Source organism: Thamnophis sirtalis, unplaced genomic scaffold, assembly GCF_051295495.1.
Source record: "Thamnophis sirtalis isolate CommonGarterSnake01/CBP01778 unplaced genomic scaffold, rThaSir2_p1.2 scaffold_13, whole genome shotgun sequence".
NCBI classification, from domain to species: domain Eukaryota; kingdom Metazoa; phylum Chordata; class Lepidosauria; order Squamata; family Natricidae; genus Thamnophis; species Thamnophis sirtalis.
Genome location: NW_028261393.1, coordinates 22811894 through 22828003, shown reverse-complemented (window position 1 = coordinate 22828003; position 16110 = coordinate 22811894). Strand labels below are relative to the sequence as shown.

The 16110-nt window shown below is 43.3% G+C and overlaps 1 protein-coding gene across 4 annotated transcripts in view; it reads left to right on the top strand.

The window, feature by feature from the left end:
* DLGAP3 (DLG associated protein 3) overlaps window positions 1-16110 on the top strand; it is a 279258-nt gene that overhangs the window by 226242 nt on the left and 36906 nt on the right. For all 4 annotated transcript variants that reach the window (XM_087727374.1, XM_087727373.1, XM_087727372.1 and 1 more), the window contains exon 2: window positions 1914-3007. In XM_087727374.1, coding sequence (XP_087583500.1) covers window positions 1985-3007 — 1023 coding nt within the window. In that variant the 5' untranslated portion in view covers window positions 1914-1984. The remainder of the gene's footprint in view (window positions 1-1913; window positions 3008-16110) is intronic.

Below are 16110 nucleotides of genomic sequence, written 5' to 3'. Positions count from 1 at the left end.
GTTTCATTCTTCCTGTTTCAAACGAATCCATACAAGTGCATATTTTGCAAAACAACAACAACAACATATTTCACAGTTAGCAACGGTTCTGCAGGATTACAAATATTTCCGGTAAATTTTGAAATCATCCTAGCTGAAAAATTTGGTTCATATCTCTTTCTTCTGGGCCTTCTATTATCCATAGGACTTATTGAGTTTAATGGATCAATAGGCCATATTTCTTCATTCTCACAATGCAAAGACCATTAAAGTTAAGTTATTGACTTAAATGCCTGTTCCCATTGAAAGTCCATTTTGCTTTGTTCAGTACACTGTCTCCTTTCTTATTCTCCATGACAAATCAGTTGTCCACTAAGCTGTCTCATAAACGCCAATCCTACCACAGCTAAAAGGTCAGCGTCACATCATTTTTTGTCATACTTCCTGATTTTATCTAAATGGTATTTTCTGTTCAGCTTGCCTTACATGACACCAAAGACGCCCTTAGGAAGAAATTAGAACTTATTGTATTTTCCAGGCTATAAGACGCACCAGAGTATAAGACGCACCAAGATTTTGAAGAGGTAGATTTTTAAAAAAAAAAATTGCACTCTGCAGGCCTCCCAAACCCTGTGCATGCCTCATTTTTTGTGAAAAACGGGGCATGCACAGAGTTTAAGAGGCTTGCAAAGTGCTCCTGGGGGGCAAAAATGAGCAAAAAAATGGCCCATCTTTTGCAAAAAGCAGGGCATGCATAAGCTTTGGGAGGCTTGTAGAGTGTTCCTTGGGGATTGGAAGGGAAAAACGGGCAAAGAATGGCCTGTTTTTCACTCGTTTTTGCCCTCCCCAGGAGCAGGCCTCCCAAACCCTCTGTGCATCCATTTATGCAAAGGGGATGGGGTTTCAGGAGGCTAGAAATGCTGTATTCAGTGTATAAGATGCACCCAGATTTTCACTCTCTTTTTGGGGGGAGGTGCATCTTATACTCCAAAAAATACAGTACTTTTTACCATGGGTGAAGAACATCTAAAGCTTATTTCAGGATACACCAGCAATAATGATGATGCCTCCCTGATGTCACCAAACCATAACTTTCAGTAGCTCCATTCAGCATAGCCGATACCCATGATGGCAAACCTATGGCACATGGAGCCCTCTCTGTGGGCACGCAAACTGTCACCCCAGCTCAGCTGCACCACACATGCATGTGCGACAAAAAGATTTACCGTCACTGGCCTATAGTATAGTAAGAATTCTGGGAAATATAACATCCAGATAGACAGGTGACTTCTAATGACACTCATTCTTAGAAATCAACCTTGACTACCTAATAGGAAGGACTAGAGACACCTGTTCACAGAATGGCTGCCACATAGAGGCGACCAGTTCCTGAAATCCACTTATGACAAGCCCTGCTCCTTTCTTGTTTTCCTCTCTTCTCCACCCCTAGTGTTCTAAAACTACACGACCTCAGATGACCTTTCATTCTTCTCTGGGAAAATGGGCTCCCTTCAAAATAAAAAGGCTAGAACCAATAAAAGCTTTTCCTAATTTCCAAGAATGCCTGGAAATGACTCTTATGCCAACCATCTCCAAATATCTTGGAGGACCTAACTGAGACATCTTGCCAATTGCAATCCAAGATATCTGAAGAGCTTCAGACCACAAGAAGCTGAACTATCTTAAACACTAGATAATTTCTTTTCTTGAGCCCTTGCCATGGCCATGGCCATGGCCATGACCAAGTCAAAGGAAGTTAGCTTTGGTAAAAACCTTCTGTGCAACCTTAGCTCAAAGTTGTCTACTTGACAGTAGGTCTATAGGAGTTCCTGCAGTATCTTTCCAGAGTCAAGGATTGAACCTGAGGTCTTTTCCATGAAAGTTGTATCTGTGGCCCGGCCTTTCTAGACTCTAACATTACCTCTTTTTTGTAGGTGCTGGGTCTTCCTCTTCCCCTGACCCACAGAGAGCAGGATGAGTGGCCTACTTGCCTGGTGATGACACCATGAAGAGCTACCATGGGGACCGCAACCAGTCACGGGAACACCCTTGCCACTGCATCCCGGAGGCCTGTGACCAGCCAATGGAATACATCCACCATAGCCAGGAATCTCGCCAGCCATACCTCCTCAGTCCCAGTGAGCCTTATTCCTTGGACCACTACTGCTCGTCCCGGAGCTCTGCTGACCCTCCCCTCAGCCTAACTGAACCCCTTTCCGCTGCCAGCAGTAGCAGCACCTTTCCTAGAATGCACCACACACCTCAACAGTACGACTCCTGTGACGAGTGCATGGCGGCCGCCCATCCTTCCGGCAAGATCAACCGGCTGCCCCCCACTCTCCTGGACCAGTTCGAGAAGCAGCTGCCTCTTCACCACGACGGCTTCCACACCCTACAGTACCAGCGGGCCAGCAGCACAGAGCAGCCACGCAGCGAGAGTCCCAGCCGCATCCGGCACCTCGTCCATTCCGTCCAGAAGCTCTTCGCCAAGTCCCATTCCCTGGAAGCCCCTTCCAAGCGGGAGTACAACGGCACCAAGATGGAAGGGCGGGGCACCGAGGGAGGGTACCACCACCACCACCCTCACCACCACCGCCAGTCGCGGCACGGCAAGCGTAGCAAAAGCAAAGACCGCAAGATGGATTCCTCGTCATCTTCTTCCCGCCATCGGAACAAGATGATGGGCTGGTGGAGCTCTGATGATAACCTGGACAGTGATAGTAGCTACATGGTGTCCGGAAGACAACACGCTGTTGACCAGAGCACCCAGTACTGTGTGGACACCCCTGAAAGTGCCTTCCGAGACTTGACCTTGAAGAGTCTCAAAAGTGGAGGTGGAGAGGGCAAGTGTTTAGCCTGTGCAGGAATGTCCATGTCCTTGGATGGCCAGACTCTCAAGAGGAGTTCTTGGCATACGATGACGGTCAGCCAAGCACGTGAGGCTTATCCCAGCTCAGGAGGAGGCCCAGAAAAACCCTTGATGCTTCAAGAGGCCAAGGCCAAGGATCGGTCCTATCATTATCTTCAGGTAAGGAGGTGGGTAGACTGGCCAGGGTCTCCATCTTATACCTTCGATTCTAATTTGATGGGTTATTCATATATGGCTAGTCCTTGACTTTCAACCAGTCCCTTAGCAATCTTTAGAGTTATGACAGATCCCCAAAGGTATTTATGACTGACCCGGTCCAAAATTCTGCCCTTCCTCCACAATCACAACTTACAACTGTAATGCATAGGCTCCATGATGGTGGTAAGCAAAGGTGGGTTGCTGCCGGCATTACTGCCGGTTCGGCATGCAAAAATGTTTGCAAGCACACTCCATGCGCGTGCACATTTGCAACTAAAAAGGTCTGTGCATGCGCAAAACGTTAGAAAAGGAGGGGAATTACATTTCTGCAGTGAAAATTGTTCTGTGCATGTGCAGAACTGAAAATCAAGATGGTGGCAACATAAGAGAACCAGTTCAGGGGCATGGCAGTTCCAGTGACCTGGATCTGGGTCGCTGCTGGTTCCAGTGGCCCAGGCCGCCAAGTTACTACTAGTTTGGCCAAACCAGTCCAAACCGGTAGGAACCCACCTCTGGTTGTATGCCAAGCACTACCTGTACATAACTGTACTGAGCCTGATAGCCATCAGTTTCCTGTGTCTACCTTTTACAATCTGCTTTTGATTAGAACTTCCAAATTTTAGTCAATATGAACAGATCCATTTGGCTAATCCCCCAAATGGGAAATTGTGTTCTGTATCCTTGTTGTGTTCAGCTTTTTCACTGTGAGGTGACATAAAAGTCCTAAACCGAACAGGAGATTGCATTAGCTGAGTCCAAGACACCCTTCAATTCTTCATAGGGGAAGAATCCTAGGGGAGCAAGGAAGAGCCCATGACAAAATAAGCGTTGTGGGGTCCTTGGGGCTCTCTGAGCTTGGTGCTTTTTTGCAGACATTTCATTACCAAAGTAGGTAACATCATCAGTGCAAAATAAGCATTGTAATGTCTTGATGCAAACTCATCCCTTTCTGACTATGCCCCGGAGTGCTGCGCAGACATATATGAGATGCAGCTGACATCACAATATGACAACACTAATTTTGTCATTCTGATGAAGCCATCTGATTCTTGCAGATAATTCTGTGGTCCTGTCATTCAACAGCTCAGTCCTACAACACATTTTGCCAGCTCCAATAGCAATAGCACTTAGACTTATATGCCGCTTCACAGTTTTTTACAGACCTCTCTAAGTAGTTTTACAGAGTCAGCCTATTGCCCACAACAATCTGGGTCCTCATTTTATCCACCTTGGAAGGATGGCAGGCCAAGTCAACCTTGAGCCTGGTGAGATTCGAACCACCAAACTTCAGGCATCTGGAAGTCAGCAGAAGTAGCCTGCAGTACTGCGCTCTGACCACTACACCACCAAAGCTCATAAAATAAAATAAAAACCTAACAGATGCTTTCGCACAATACAGCATCCCTGGCTAGTTTTAACTTTGTTTGAGCTTTTTTTTTTTAATGTAGCATGCTGATGAAAACCATTCTATTTGATTAATTTATGGTTCATCATCTAACCCTAGAAACTGAATAATAAGATGAAGCATGTCCTTAATAATATTTACTTTTCAAAATTTTGTTTTTTGTATATATTATATACTATATTTGTCATTTTTTGTGTGTGGTTTTATCCGTTTGTCGTGTACCGTTCAGTCGCCTTTGATGGGATGGGCAGCTATATGAATTTGAATACCAAATGAATAAATATCAATGGATGACATTTGAAATAAGACATTTCACCAGGTCATTTTCAGCCCCAGGAGCTGCACTGGTATTCACACAACACCAATCTAGCGTATATATTTGTGCATGCAGCACACTTGGCTTGGGTAGTTTTAACTTTAGTTTGCTTTTTATGGCTTGGTGGGCAGCTGTGAGCCTAACCTCTTTTAATTTATGGTTTGTGGCATTGCACAAGCCTTGAAAATCGGTCAGGAACTCCCCCTCTGAGAAAGATGGACAGATAAGAAATAAGAAACATAAGCAAACAAACAAACTGGCTGGTAGGGTGAACTCTGTTGCTGAGAAAGAGGCAGTGCTCAACAACTGAGAAGCAGTGGTGGATTAAGGCTCACTGGTGCCCTCAGCACTGACAAATCTTGGTACCTCCCTCATTTGTACATACTGTACAAATTGTTATTGGTTTTTTTTTCTTTCTCAACTTTGTGGTGTCACCTTTGGGTGGGATTCAAATAATTTAACAACTGGTTCTCTGCCCTAATGACCAGCTGGGTAGGCGTGGCTCGGCAGGCATGTGACCAGGTGGGCATGGCCAATTCAACGTCACTCAGGTCGATGGGCACTTCGCCTTAGCTGTTTCGATGTAACAAGGGTTAACCAGAGAGGCAGTTTCTGTAAGCAGGGCAATAAAGATGAGCCTAGAAACACCACCAGAATGTTTCCTTCCTGCTTTCCTTACAGGATTAGCCCTGTAAAGTAGCAAAAAACAAAAGGAGATTTCTTCCAACAACCAGGTCTCTGAACTGCTTCGAAAGTTAACAACTGGTTCTCCAGAATAGGTGCAAACTTGCTGAATCCCACCACTATTTTGGGCCTGTCTCCCCTGGTCCTTCTCTTCATTACACTAGCCATGCCCAGTTTCTGTAATGGTTCTTCATATGTTTTAGTCTCCAATCCCCTAATCATCCTGGTTGCTCTCCTCTGCATTTTTTTCTAGAGTTTCAACATCTTTTTATAGTGTGGTGAGCAAAACTAGATGCAGTACTCTAGGTGTGGTATTACTAGGGCTTTATAGAGTGGTATTAGTACCTCATTTGATCATATCCCTCCCTCCCTCCCTCCCTCTCTCTCTCTCTCTCTCCTTCTCCCTCTCCCTCTCTCCCCGCCCTCTGTCTCTCTCACACACACAATGTCAGCCCTGCTTAGGCCCACACATACTTAGTCTATGTAGTGATTAATACACCACTGCTGAGGAGAAATTTTGCACAACTGCCTATTGGCCCCTCCCAGATTGTGGTGTTTTTTTTAATGCCAAAATGCTGCATAGATTTCTCTGTGGAACATCATTTCTTCTGAGGTACGATTGGGCCCCGCACCTTGTTGTTTTTCGAAAAGACCTGGAGATATGGTGTTGTCAGCAGGACTGGGGGGTGGGGACACAAATGGAGATGGAGCTCATCAAGTGCTTGATTTGATTGTGTTACTGCTGCCATGGGGGTTGTGTTCTGTTAGGTTCTGAATTTTTAATATTGTAAGCCACCAGCAATCACCTGTGGGTGAGTTGGGCAACCATATACATTTGTTCGGTAATATCCTGTTTCCCTGAAAATAAGACCTCCCTGGATAATAAGCCCAATCAGGCTTTTGAGCACATGCGCTAAAATAAGCCCTACCCCAAAAATAAGTCCTCCCCCAAAATATTGCAACACAGCAGCAGCTGTGAGGTGCCGTCTCCTGCACCCCAAAAATAATAAGACCTCCCTGAAAATAAGGCCAAGTGCTTATTTCGGGAGTCAAAAAAATAAGACCCTGTCTTATTTTCGGGAAAACACTGCAATGTTTTAAAACAATGGATATGACTATGAGGTTACCAGTTCTAGCATGCGTTTTGTTGACTTAATTCATAGTAGTTGTACTTGCAATATGGAGGATTCCTGGTAGGGGTGGAAGAGACTTTTAACTAAAACATAGAACATAGAATCATGGGGCTGGAAGGGGACATCAGAGGTCTTCTAGTCCAACCCTCTGCTCAAGGCAGAAGACTTTATGCCATCCCAGTCAAATGGTTGTCTGGTCTATTTATGAAAACCTTCAGCGATGGAGTACCCACAACTCCGGGAGACAAGGTGTTCCATTAATTGTTCTCACTGTCAGTGAGACTCTGTCAATGAAACTCAACGTTAAGAATCATGGCATCCGGCCCGCTCAATTCCTGGCAAATAGATGGGGAAGTAATGAACGTAGTGACAGACTTTATTTTCCTGAGCTCCAAGATCACCACAGACAGGGACTGCAGCTAAGAAATTAAAAGAGGCTTGCTCCTGGGGAGGTATGGCAAATCTAGACAGCCTCCTAAAAAACAGAGACATCACCTTGCCAACACAAGTGCATCTAGCCAAGGCTCTGGTTTTCCCAGTTGCAATGGATGGCTGTGAAAGTTGGACCATAAGAAAGGCTGAGCACCAAAGAATGGAGGCCTTTGAACTATGGTGCTGGAGAAGACTCCTGCGAGTCCCTTGGACTTCAAGGCAATCAAACCGGTCAGTCCTAGAGGAGATCAGCCCTGACTGCTCTTTAGAAGGCCAGATCCCAAAGAGGAAACTCAAATGCTTTGGCCACCTAATGAGAAAGAAGGACTCATTGGAGAAGAGCCTAATGCTGGGAAAGATTGAGGCAAAAGAAGGAGACGGCAGAGTTTGAGGTGGCTGGATGGAGTCACTGAAGCAGTAGGCATGAGCTTAAGTGAACTCCAGACGATGGTAAAGGACAGGAAGGCCTGGAGGAACATTGTCCATGTGGTCGCGATGGGTTGAACACGACTTCACAACTAACAACAACACTGTCAGAAAATTTCTTCTTACTTCTAGGTTAGACCTCTCTTTAACAAACTTCCACTCATTCTTACCAACAATTTTTACCATGGGTCAATTCTTGGTCCATCTAATAAATTATGAAGGTCTGGGGAGTGGATCTCTTTCTGCAGAGAATCTTTCCTGCTCTCCAGAATTTTCTTCTCTGTTTCTCTCCTTCCCCCTTCCTTTTCCAATGTACTCTACAGTTCTGCACATTGAGATTGTTGGTGATTAAAGAAATGTCAGGGCCATAGTAACCTCTTCTCCACAAAGGATAAAAGAGGGAAAGCAGACAAAGGGAGCAAAAGAGAATCTTTTAAAAGACTGAAGTTTTCTGAAGAGCTGGACATATCAGCTTCTCAAGATATTGAAGCTCTTCCAACTGCTAGTAGTGCCCAAACAAACAATTAGCAAGAGCTACTAGCTTGTATTGCAGAGAACGGCTTTTGCACAGGGCTAATCAATGGTATCCAAGTGCTAATGAGGGAGAAGAGACTAATAAGAGCAGCCAGCAACTGTCTGGGAGAAGACAATGAAAACATCTTTCCCATGTCTGCTTTCTAAGGTCAAGGCTCAAACATGACCAAGACTTTTTTCTTCTCTCTCAGCCCAAGAACAGCACTGGTGCAATGGTATAGGTGTTAGACTAGGAGCAGAGGAGCCCAGGTTTTTTTCCCTACTCAGGGATGAGGATCATCAGACGACTTTGGACCAGTCCTTCCCTCTCAACCTAGCCTATCTCACAGAGTTATTGTTTCTGGAGACAACTAGGAAGAGAGAACATTGTGCATCACTTTGAACTCCTGAATGGGACATAAATCTAACATATCAAATGTCAACCAGAGCTCAAGATGGATTAGAATTCACAAGATGGGCATTGTGGACCAGCACGTATTCAGAGTGTCGTGTTGGGGAAGGCCAGTCTAGATCAGAGTTGAGGATATTTATGTACACCTATTGTCTATAATTCCAAGTGGCCTACTTAGGACAATTTTGTAAGCCCTTCAAAGGTCTTCTGAAACTTTTCCGTCATCCTGTCCTGCCTCCTGGAGTACCAGTTTACTTTGCTTTATATTTAAATCCAGTCAGCCCTCAATTTAATGGTCCAATAGGGAAAGTGGTTCCATTAAAGCATAATATCTGTTATTTCTAAATGAGAGTTTATGCATGTGTGTTTTACATATATTACACCTGCATAAAATGGCAAATGTCATGTATACTGACAGTACATGTATATTGATTATATTTATTCATTTAATCTAGTTTACTTTTTGGTTTGTCCAAACACAATTACATTCCTTCCTATGTTTACAAATTTGGGATTTTGGATCCACATCTGTTATTCTGCCAGATTCCAGCTAAATCTGTGTGTGTGCGTGTGTGTGTGTGTGTGTGTGCGCGCGCGCGCGCGCGCGTGTGTTCCAGCATAATTATGGAATGCCTTCAGCAATTTCAACCAAACATGGTATGAAAAATGTTTCACAGATTAAATATTGTGGGGGTAAGACACTCCTAAAACCCCTCGGTGTGTGTGTTCTGTTAAGATACTGCCTGTTGTGCCTTAAAATGGCTTCTACTGTACTGTCGTAAAATGGTTTCTACTGTGCAGCGGAGTGGAGTTGCCATGATGATGGCTTCACAGTACTCCACAAGGGAGCTCCCTTTGGTCCGGACATTCCCCCCCCCCCACTATAAATAAATTCCCGGGCAATGCCGGGTTACTGGCTAATGTCAATATAAAGCTGGAATAGGTTCAGAGGGACACTAGATCCATGACACGTATTCCAACCTATCTTCTTGAGATTATATTTCTCCAACCCTTCTTCCTCAGTCTGGTTGTATGATGAATCTTTTGGACAGAGCTGGCTTCTGTACACTTCTGAGTGTAATCACTTTTAATTATGAGATGCTGCTAGGAAAAAGAAATAGAACTTAGAGAAGCAGTTAAAGACAAGCATGGAATTTTTGATGGCATTGTGAAAAATTTTCTGTTCAGTTCTGTTTTGAAACTGGCAAGAGAACAGGCAAAATTTCCTTCTCCATTGTTGTTTGTTATTCAGTTGCTAAGTCATTTCCAACTATTTATGCCTCCATGGAGTACAGCACAACTGGCCCTCCTATCCTCCATTGTCTCCTAGAATTTGCCCAACTTCATGATCATTGAGTTGATAAAAGTATCTAAATCATCTCATCCACTGCCTTCCCCATCTCCATCTTTCCCAACATCAGGGTCTTTTCCAATGAGACTTCTATTCCTAATAAGAGTAGGACTGCAGGCTACTTCAGCTGACTGCAGTTCTGCAGTTCGGCTGTTCAAATCTCACTGACTCAGGGTTGACTCAGCCTTCCATCCTTCCGAGGTGAGTAAAATGAGGACCCGGATTGTTGCTGGGGGCAATATGCTGACTCTGTAAACCACTTAGAGACAGCTGAAAGCCCTATGAAGTGGTATATAAGTCTAACTGCTATTGCTATTGCTAGTGGCCAAAGTATTTCAGCTTCAGCCTCGGAATCTGTACTTTCATAGAAGAGTCAGATTAGGGTTCTTCTCCATTTTTCCCCAAAGTGGGCAAGAATATTTTTTCCATGTTGTTAAAAATAAAATAAAAAATTCAATGGAATGGACGAAAGCTATACTGACTCAAAGCATGTCTCAGAAAACATAACTTTAAAAACACAGCAGCAACTGCAGCATTATCAGTTGCCAAGACACAAAAAAAAAATGTGGCCTTTGGTGAATTTTCTATTTCTCCCCTAGCTACAAAGTTTGCATTGCATGCTCGCATTCTACACCCAGCAGAGGCGGTACTGTTTGTGATGTGAGCCTACACCGCTGCAAAAGGCCCAAAGTACCGCCATTCTCATATTGATCTTCCCTTGATCGCAGCAGCTCCTTCGTTTTGAACTGGGTGAAACCGAGTCAAAGTATTCCAACTACAAGATACTCGGTTTCAGCTTTGCAACGATGCTAAAAGGGACAACAGAGAAACTAACTAATTTGGAAATAATCAAGGAGAGAAGCTACCTAGAACTAAGGGAAAAAATTCCTAATGGTGTGTAGGAAGTTAACACCCACTCCTCGCCTAGGATAATGAGATATTTTAGGAAATATTAAAAGGGCAGAATATTTCCCCTAAAAGGGAGGCAGAAACTCCACCACCCCGCTTTGTCAATGGGCCATTAAGGCCTAAGCCAGTCTATTCTACATAACAAAGATCTACCACCTTCACGCAGAACCATAATACCCTGTTTCCCTGAAAATAAGACCTCCCCAGATAATAAGCCCAATTGGGCTTTTGAGCACATGGACTAAAATAAGCCCTACCCCAAAAATAAGCCCCCTCTGAAAATATTGCAACACAGCAGCAGCCATGAGGTGACCACGTTCGCCGCCTCCTGCACCTCAAAAATAATAAGACCTCCCTGAAAATAAGGCCAAGTGCTTATTTTGGCGGTCAAAAGAAAATAAGACCCTGTCTTATTTTTGGGAAAAACATGGTAGGAATTGCCCAAAGCCCTTTCATTACATCATCACCCAGCAAGAGTAAACCAAGCTTGGGACTCAGGACAGCCTACAGAGTTGCCCCTGCATGGCCCCAATCAACCAATCAGAATACAAGCTCAAATTCAAACCCCAACAGAGGGCATAAATTCCAGGCATTCTGAGCATCTCTTCCCTTTTTTGCCCAGGATCTCAAGCCTTGTGATCCTGTCCACCATTAAACCATCTTTCCAAGCAGTCTCTACGTTCCCAGTGTCTTTCTCCCCACTTGGAACTGAACCCAGATGAACGTTTCTTCCAACAGGGGAGAGCAATCAAGCAATGGACTGTCTTGCCATCAGAAGTTTTGGGTGCTCCATCACTGGAGGCTTTTGGAAAGAGACAGGACAACTATTTGTCTGAAATGGTATAGGGTAGGGGTGTCAAATTCAAGGCCCACAGGCCGAATATGGCCCACGGGGTGCTTAGATCTGGCCCATGGGGCCACCCTAGGAACAGTGAAGGACTGGCCCATGGTGCCTCTGCCAGTGAAGACGGAGCTTGGGAGAGCCACATATGGTTCTCCTGAGCTCTGTTTTCACTGGCAGATGGTTGCAGGAGGCCATCCCAGCCAAAAACGGAGCTCAGGAGCACATTTTCAGTAGCAAAACACTCACCCCTGACACAGGTGACATCAAGCCGGTCATGCCCACCCAAGCCCCTCATGGTCAAACACAACCCTGATGCAGCCTTCAATGAAATTGAATTTGACACCCCTGGTAAAGGCTCTCCTGCTTGAGCAGAAGGGTTGAGCTGGAAGACACCTGAGATCCCTTTCATTATTCTACGTTCCTGTAAGATGGAGGTTTCATTTCAGAACAGGAAATTATTTCTATCGTGTTTCCCCGAAAATAAGATTGGGTCTTATTTTCTTTTAACCCCCGAAATAAGTGCTTGACCTTATATTTGGGGAGGTCTTTTTTTGAGGTGCAGGAGACGGCGAGCGTGGTCACCTCATGGCTGCTGGACCCCTTAATCACAGCTCATTGTTGGACTCACCAACTCCGATGGTTACAGCTCCATGTCTCCCCAAACCCACACCCCCAAGTATGGTGAGCCCCACATCAGGACTTGACAAGGGGCCCTCAGCTGTGAGGTTACCTGGTGCCACAGCAGGTCTGGGGATGGCAAGAGTGTGCAAGAAACACCTCCAGGCACCCAGAGAGATGGAATGAGAGGCAACTCCAAATCAGTTCAGCTGATCCGCGGGTCGCGATTAAGGGGCCCAGGTGCCATTAGCTGACCGGGGAAGGGAAGGGCTGCCTCCTGTGCTGGTCACGCCCCACCCCTTCACTAGGTCTTATTTTCAGGGGAGGTCTTATTTTAGCACATGCACTCAAAAGGTCTTGTTTTTAGATAGGTCTTATTTTCGGGAAAACAAGGTAGCTAAGATACTTTGGATCTCTTTCCTAAGCTATTAAATGTTTAACAATAAGGAAAGGTGGAAGGGAAGAGAAGAGAAGAAGAAGAGGATGACCAACAGCATGGTGGGTGGACTCAGTTGATGATAGAAGGAGGCTGAAGGAAGAGGTTAGAGACAGATCATCATGGAGAAAAATCTACCTGTGTGATCACTAGGAGTCAACAATGAATTGTTGGCACATAATCAATCAATTATGTTTAATAAATATTTCAGGGCAAATAATTAGGAACCACACGGTCTTCTTTTATAAAGCATCAAATAATCTTCCGTAACACATTTATATCAATATAGACCTTTCTCAAATGGTTTTATAGACTGTAGATAACATTCCCCAAATTATCAGATTTTCTGGGCAGAGAATTTTCTGTCACTTCCCAGAACTATGCTATATAAGAAATACATCAAGAATGTATTACTTTAACACCCTGCATTTTATGGTTTGCAAACTCTGATTTCTGCTAAAATGATAGCACCCAGAGTGAGGAAATAGGATGCTTTCTGTCAAATCTGTCAGTTTCTTCTCTGAACCTTTTCTGCATTTTATCAGTACAGGTTTTTTTTTAACTCTTCTATGGTGACTGGGATGGGATGCGGTGGCTCAGTGGCTAGGACACTGAGCATGTCGATCAGAAAGGTCGGCAGTTCAGTGGTTCGAACCCCTACCGCCGCATAATGGAGTGAGCTCCTGTTATTTGTATTGCCAACCTAGCAGTTCGAAAGGACATAAAAAATGCAAGTAGAAAAATAGGGACCACCTTTGGTGGGAAGGTAACAGCATTCCGTGTGTCTTTGGCATTTAGTCCTGCCAGTCACATGACCATAGAGACATCGTTGAACAGCGCTGGCTCTTCGGCTTTGAAACGGAGATGAGCACCACCCCCTAGAGTCAGGAACGGCTAGCACATATGTGCAAGGGGAACCTTTATCTATGGTGACTGAGTGCCGAAGGACAAGCCCAAACCAACATTGCTAACACTTTTCAACTTACAACTCTGTTTTTCTGGGATGGAAAGAAAGATGGAATGATGTAGCTTAATTTATCCACTTGAATGGAAATCAGAATGGATATTGGAATTAGAATGTTCTTCATTGTTATTTATTTATTTATGTATCTATTTATTTATTATTAAAACTTGTATGCCGCCCACTCTCAGAAGACTCAGGGCGGCTTGTTGGTCCCCATTGTGATTATCTGCTTCAGTCCTCAATCACCATAGAAGGGTTTGGGGAGAAATAGAAAATCTATCAAAGGCCTTTTTTTTTCATCTTGGCAACCTGCTCACTGCAGATTTATAAAATTCTGCACTTAGCCAAACATATTGTGTGTTTGTTTGTGTGTGCGTTTGTGTGAGTGTGTAATTTTAATTACAAAGTAAAAAATAAAAGAAAGAAAAAAGAGTACAAAGGAATAGGAAGTGAAATAAAAAGTAAAGAAAGAGAAAAGAAAGAATACGATAAAGAAAAAGTAAAATGATATATAAAGAAATGACTTCCCACCTTCGTTACAACAAATTAGAGAAATTTAATAACTCCAAGTAGTTTGATGCAATGGACAACCTATTTTTACTTAGCATCTCAACTGTCATGCTGATGTTAGGTATTCCCCAGAAGTGTGGGCACAACCAATCCCAGAATTTCTGCAAATTGTAATCCCAAAACATTTCAAAATTTACTAGGCTGGAAAAAGTCTTCACAAAAACCCTTTCAAATAACTCAATAGAAACATTTACTTTCACAAGGACCATAGGATTCTGGTTGTGAGGGTTGTTGTTAGTTGCAAAGTCATGTCTGACCCAACACAACCCGATGGACAACGTTCCTCCAGGCCTTCCTGTCCTCTATCATCCTCTGGAGTCCATTTAAGCTCACACTGACTGCTTCAGTGTGGTTCCATCCAGCCACCTCGTTCTCTGCTGTCTACTTCTTCTTTTGCCCTCCATCATTCCCAGCATGAGGCTCTTCTCCAGTGAGTCCTTCCTTCTCATTAGGTGGTCAAAGTATTTGAGTTTCATCTTCAGAATCTGGCCTTCTAAAGAAACCTTCTAGAGGTTGATCTCCTCTAGGCCTGATCAGTTGGATCACCTTGCAGTCCAAAGGAGATTGTGAGGGACAGAATGGAAAAATTAAAGTGGTTCAAAGACCCTCTTAGTTCACTGCAGATATCGTTTTTAGCTTCAACAACTTGAGAAAGTTGTTATAAAGATAAAATTAAAGACAAGTAAGCTTGCTTTAGCAATTAGAAGAAAAGCATCTCAGAAGTTCAATTAATAATGATTATACTGGATTTAGTTCTTTGACATTTTATTTTTTTCCATCTAACATTCTGTCTGTGTGGGTCTAATGAGAATGAATGTTCTCTGAAAATGTCCAGGATTTGGCAATTGTCTTGAATCAAAAATTGGATGGCTTTGTACCATACACTTTACTTAATTACTGCATTAACCCATTTCCTGGGTCAACACAATAAAATGAATCTTAACCCAACCAAAGGGGCTAAAGTACTTCCACAGAAAAAAATAAGATAAACATTAGCCAAGTTTACCATGATGAGCAAAAACTGGGTCATTATTTGACTTGCTTAAATAAATTTTGTGAACACAGCAGTAAGTTTCCCTCTCCTACACCTATCCATTTTTTCATGATTTGTTGTATCTTAATTAGTTTAATAGTCTTGGCCATCGGCCAAAACTGAACAAGATTAGAAATAAGGCAGGGAGGAGAAGAGAAACAATAATTAAAAATATTGATTACTATTTCCTGCATGAGTAGTTACTGATTGGCTTCCATCTTTCTGTTGCAAAAGAATATGTTCTGTGAAAATGTGTGTTCAATAAATGACAAAAAATGTGCTGATAGACAGAGGATGGATGGATGGATGATAGATAGGTAGGTAGGTAGGTAGGTAGGTAGGTAGGTAGGTAGGTAGGTAGGTAGGTAGGTAGATAGATAGATAGATAGATAGATAGATAGATAGATAGATAGATAGATAGATAGATAGATAGATAGATAGATAGATAGATAGATAGATAGATAGATAGATGATAGATCATTCAAACTCAGGAACAGAGTAAGTTGCATTCACATGTATATGTTTTTGGATGATATTTTCCCTGAAAATGTATTTATGGAAGTGTAATGCTAATTTTGACACTGAGACATAGTTCCATTCCAATATCATCCCTGCATATGGTTCAGGCAGCTGCTATTTCAGGTGGTGCACTTTTTCTTGAAAAATCAAATTTGAATCAAGTGATATTCCCTTACATCAGTTTCCTATTCAGTAACTACACCAGAATTTTCATAGGGTTGCCTTGGACAAGTGTTCAGATTGATCGGTCGGTCGGTCGGTCGGTCGGTCGGTCGGTTGGTCGGTCAGTCAGTCAGTCAGTCAATTTGTTGATTGTTTGGTTGGCTGATTGATTATGTGGTGTTAAGTCATGTTCATCTCCTGATAACCACATAGGTAGATTTTGTCTTTGATGATCTATCTCTAACCTGTTCTTTCAAGTTCCTAATGGTGCAATTATCATCAACATAACTAAGTCCATCCACTTTGCTACTGGTTGTTCTCTTATTTTTCTTTCCAC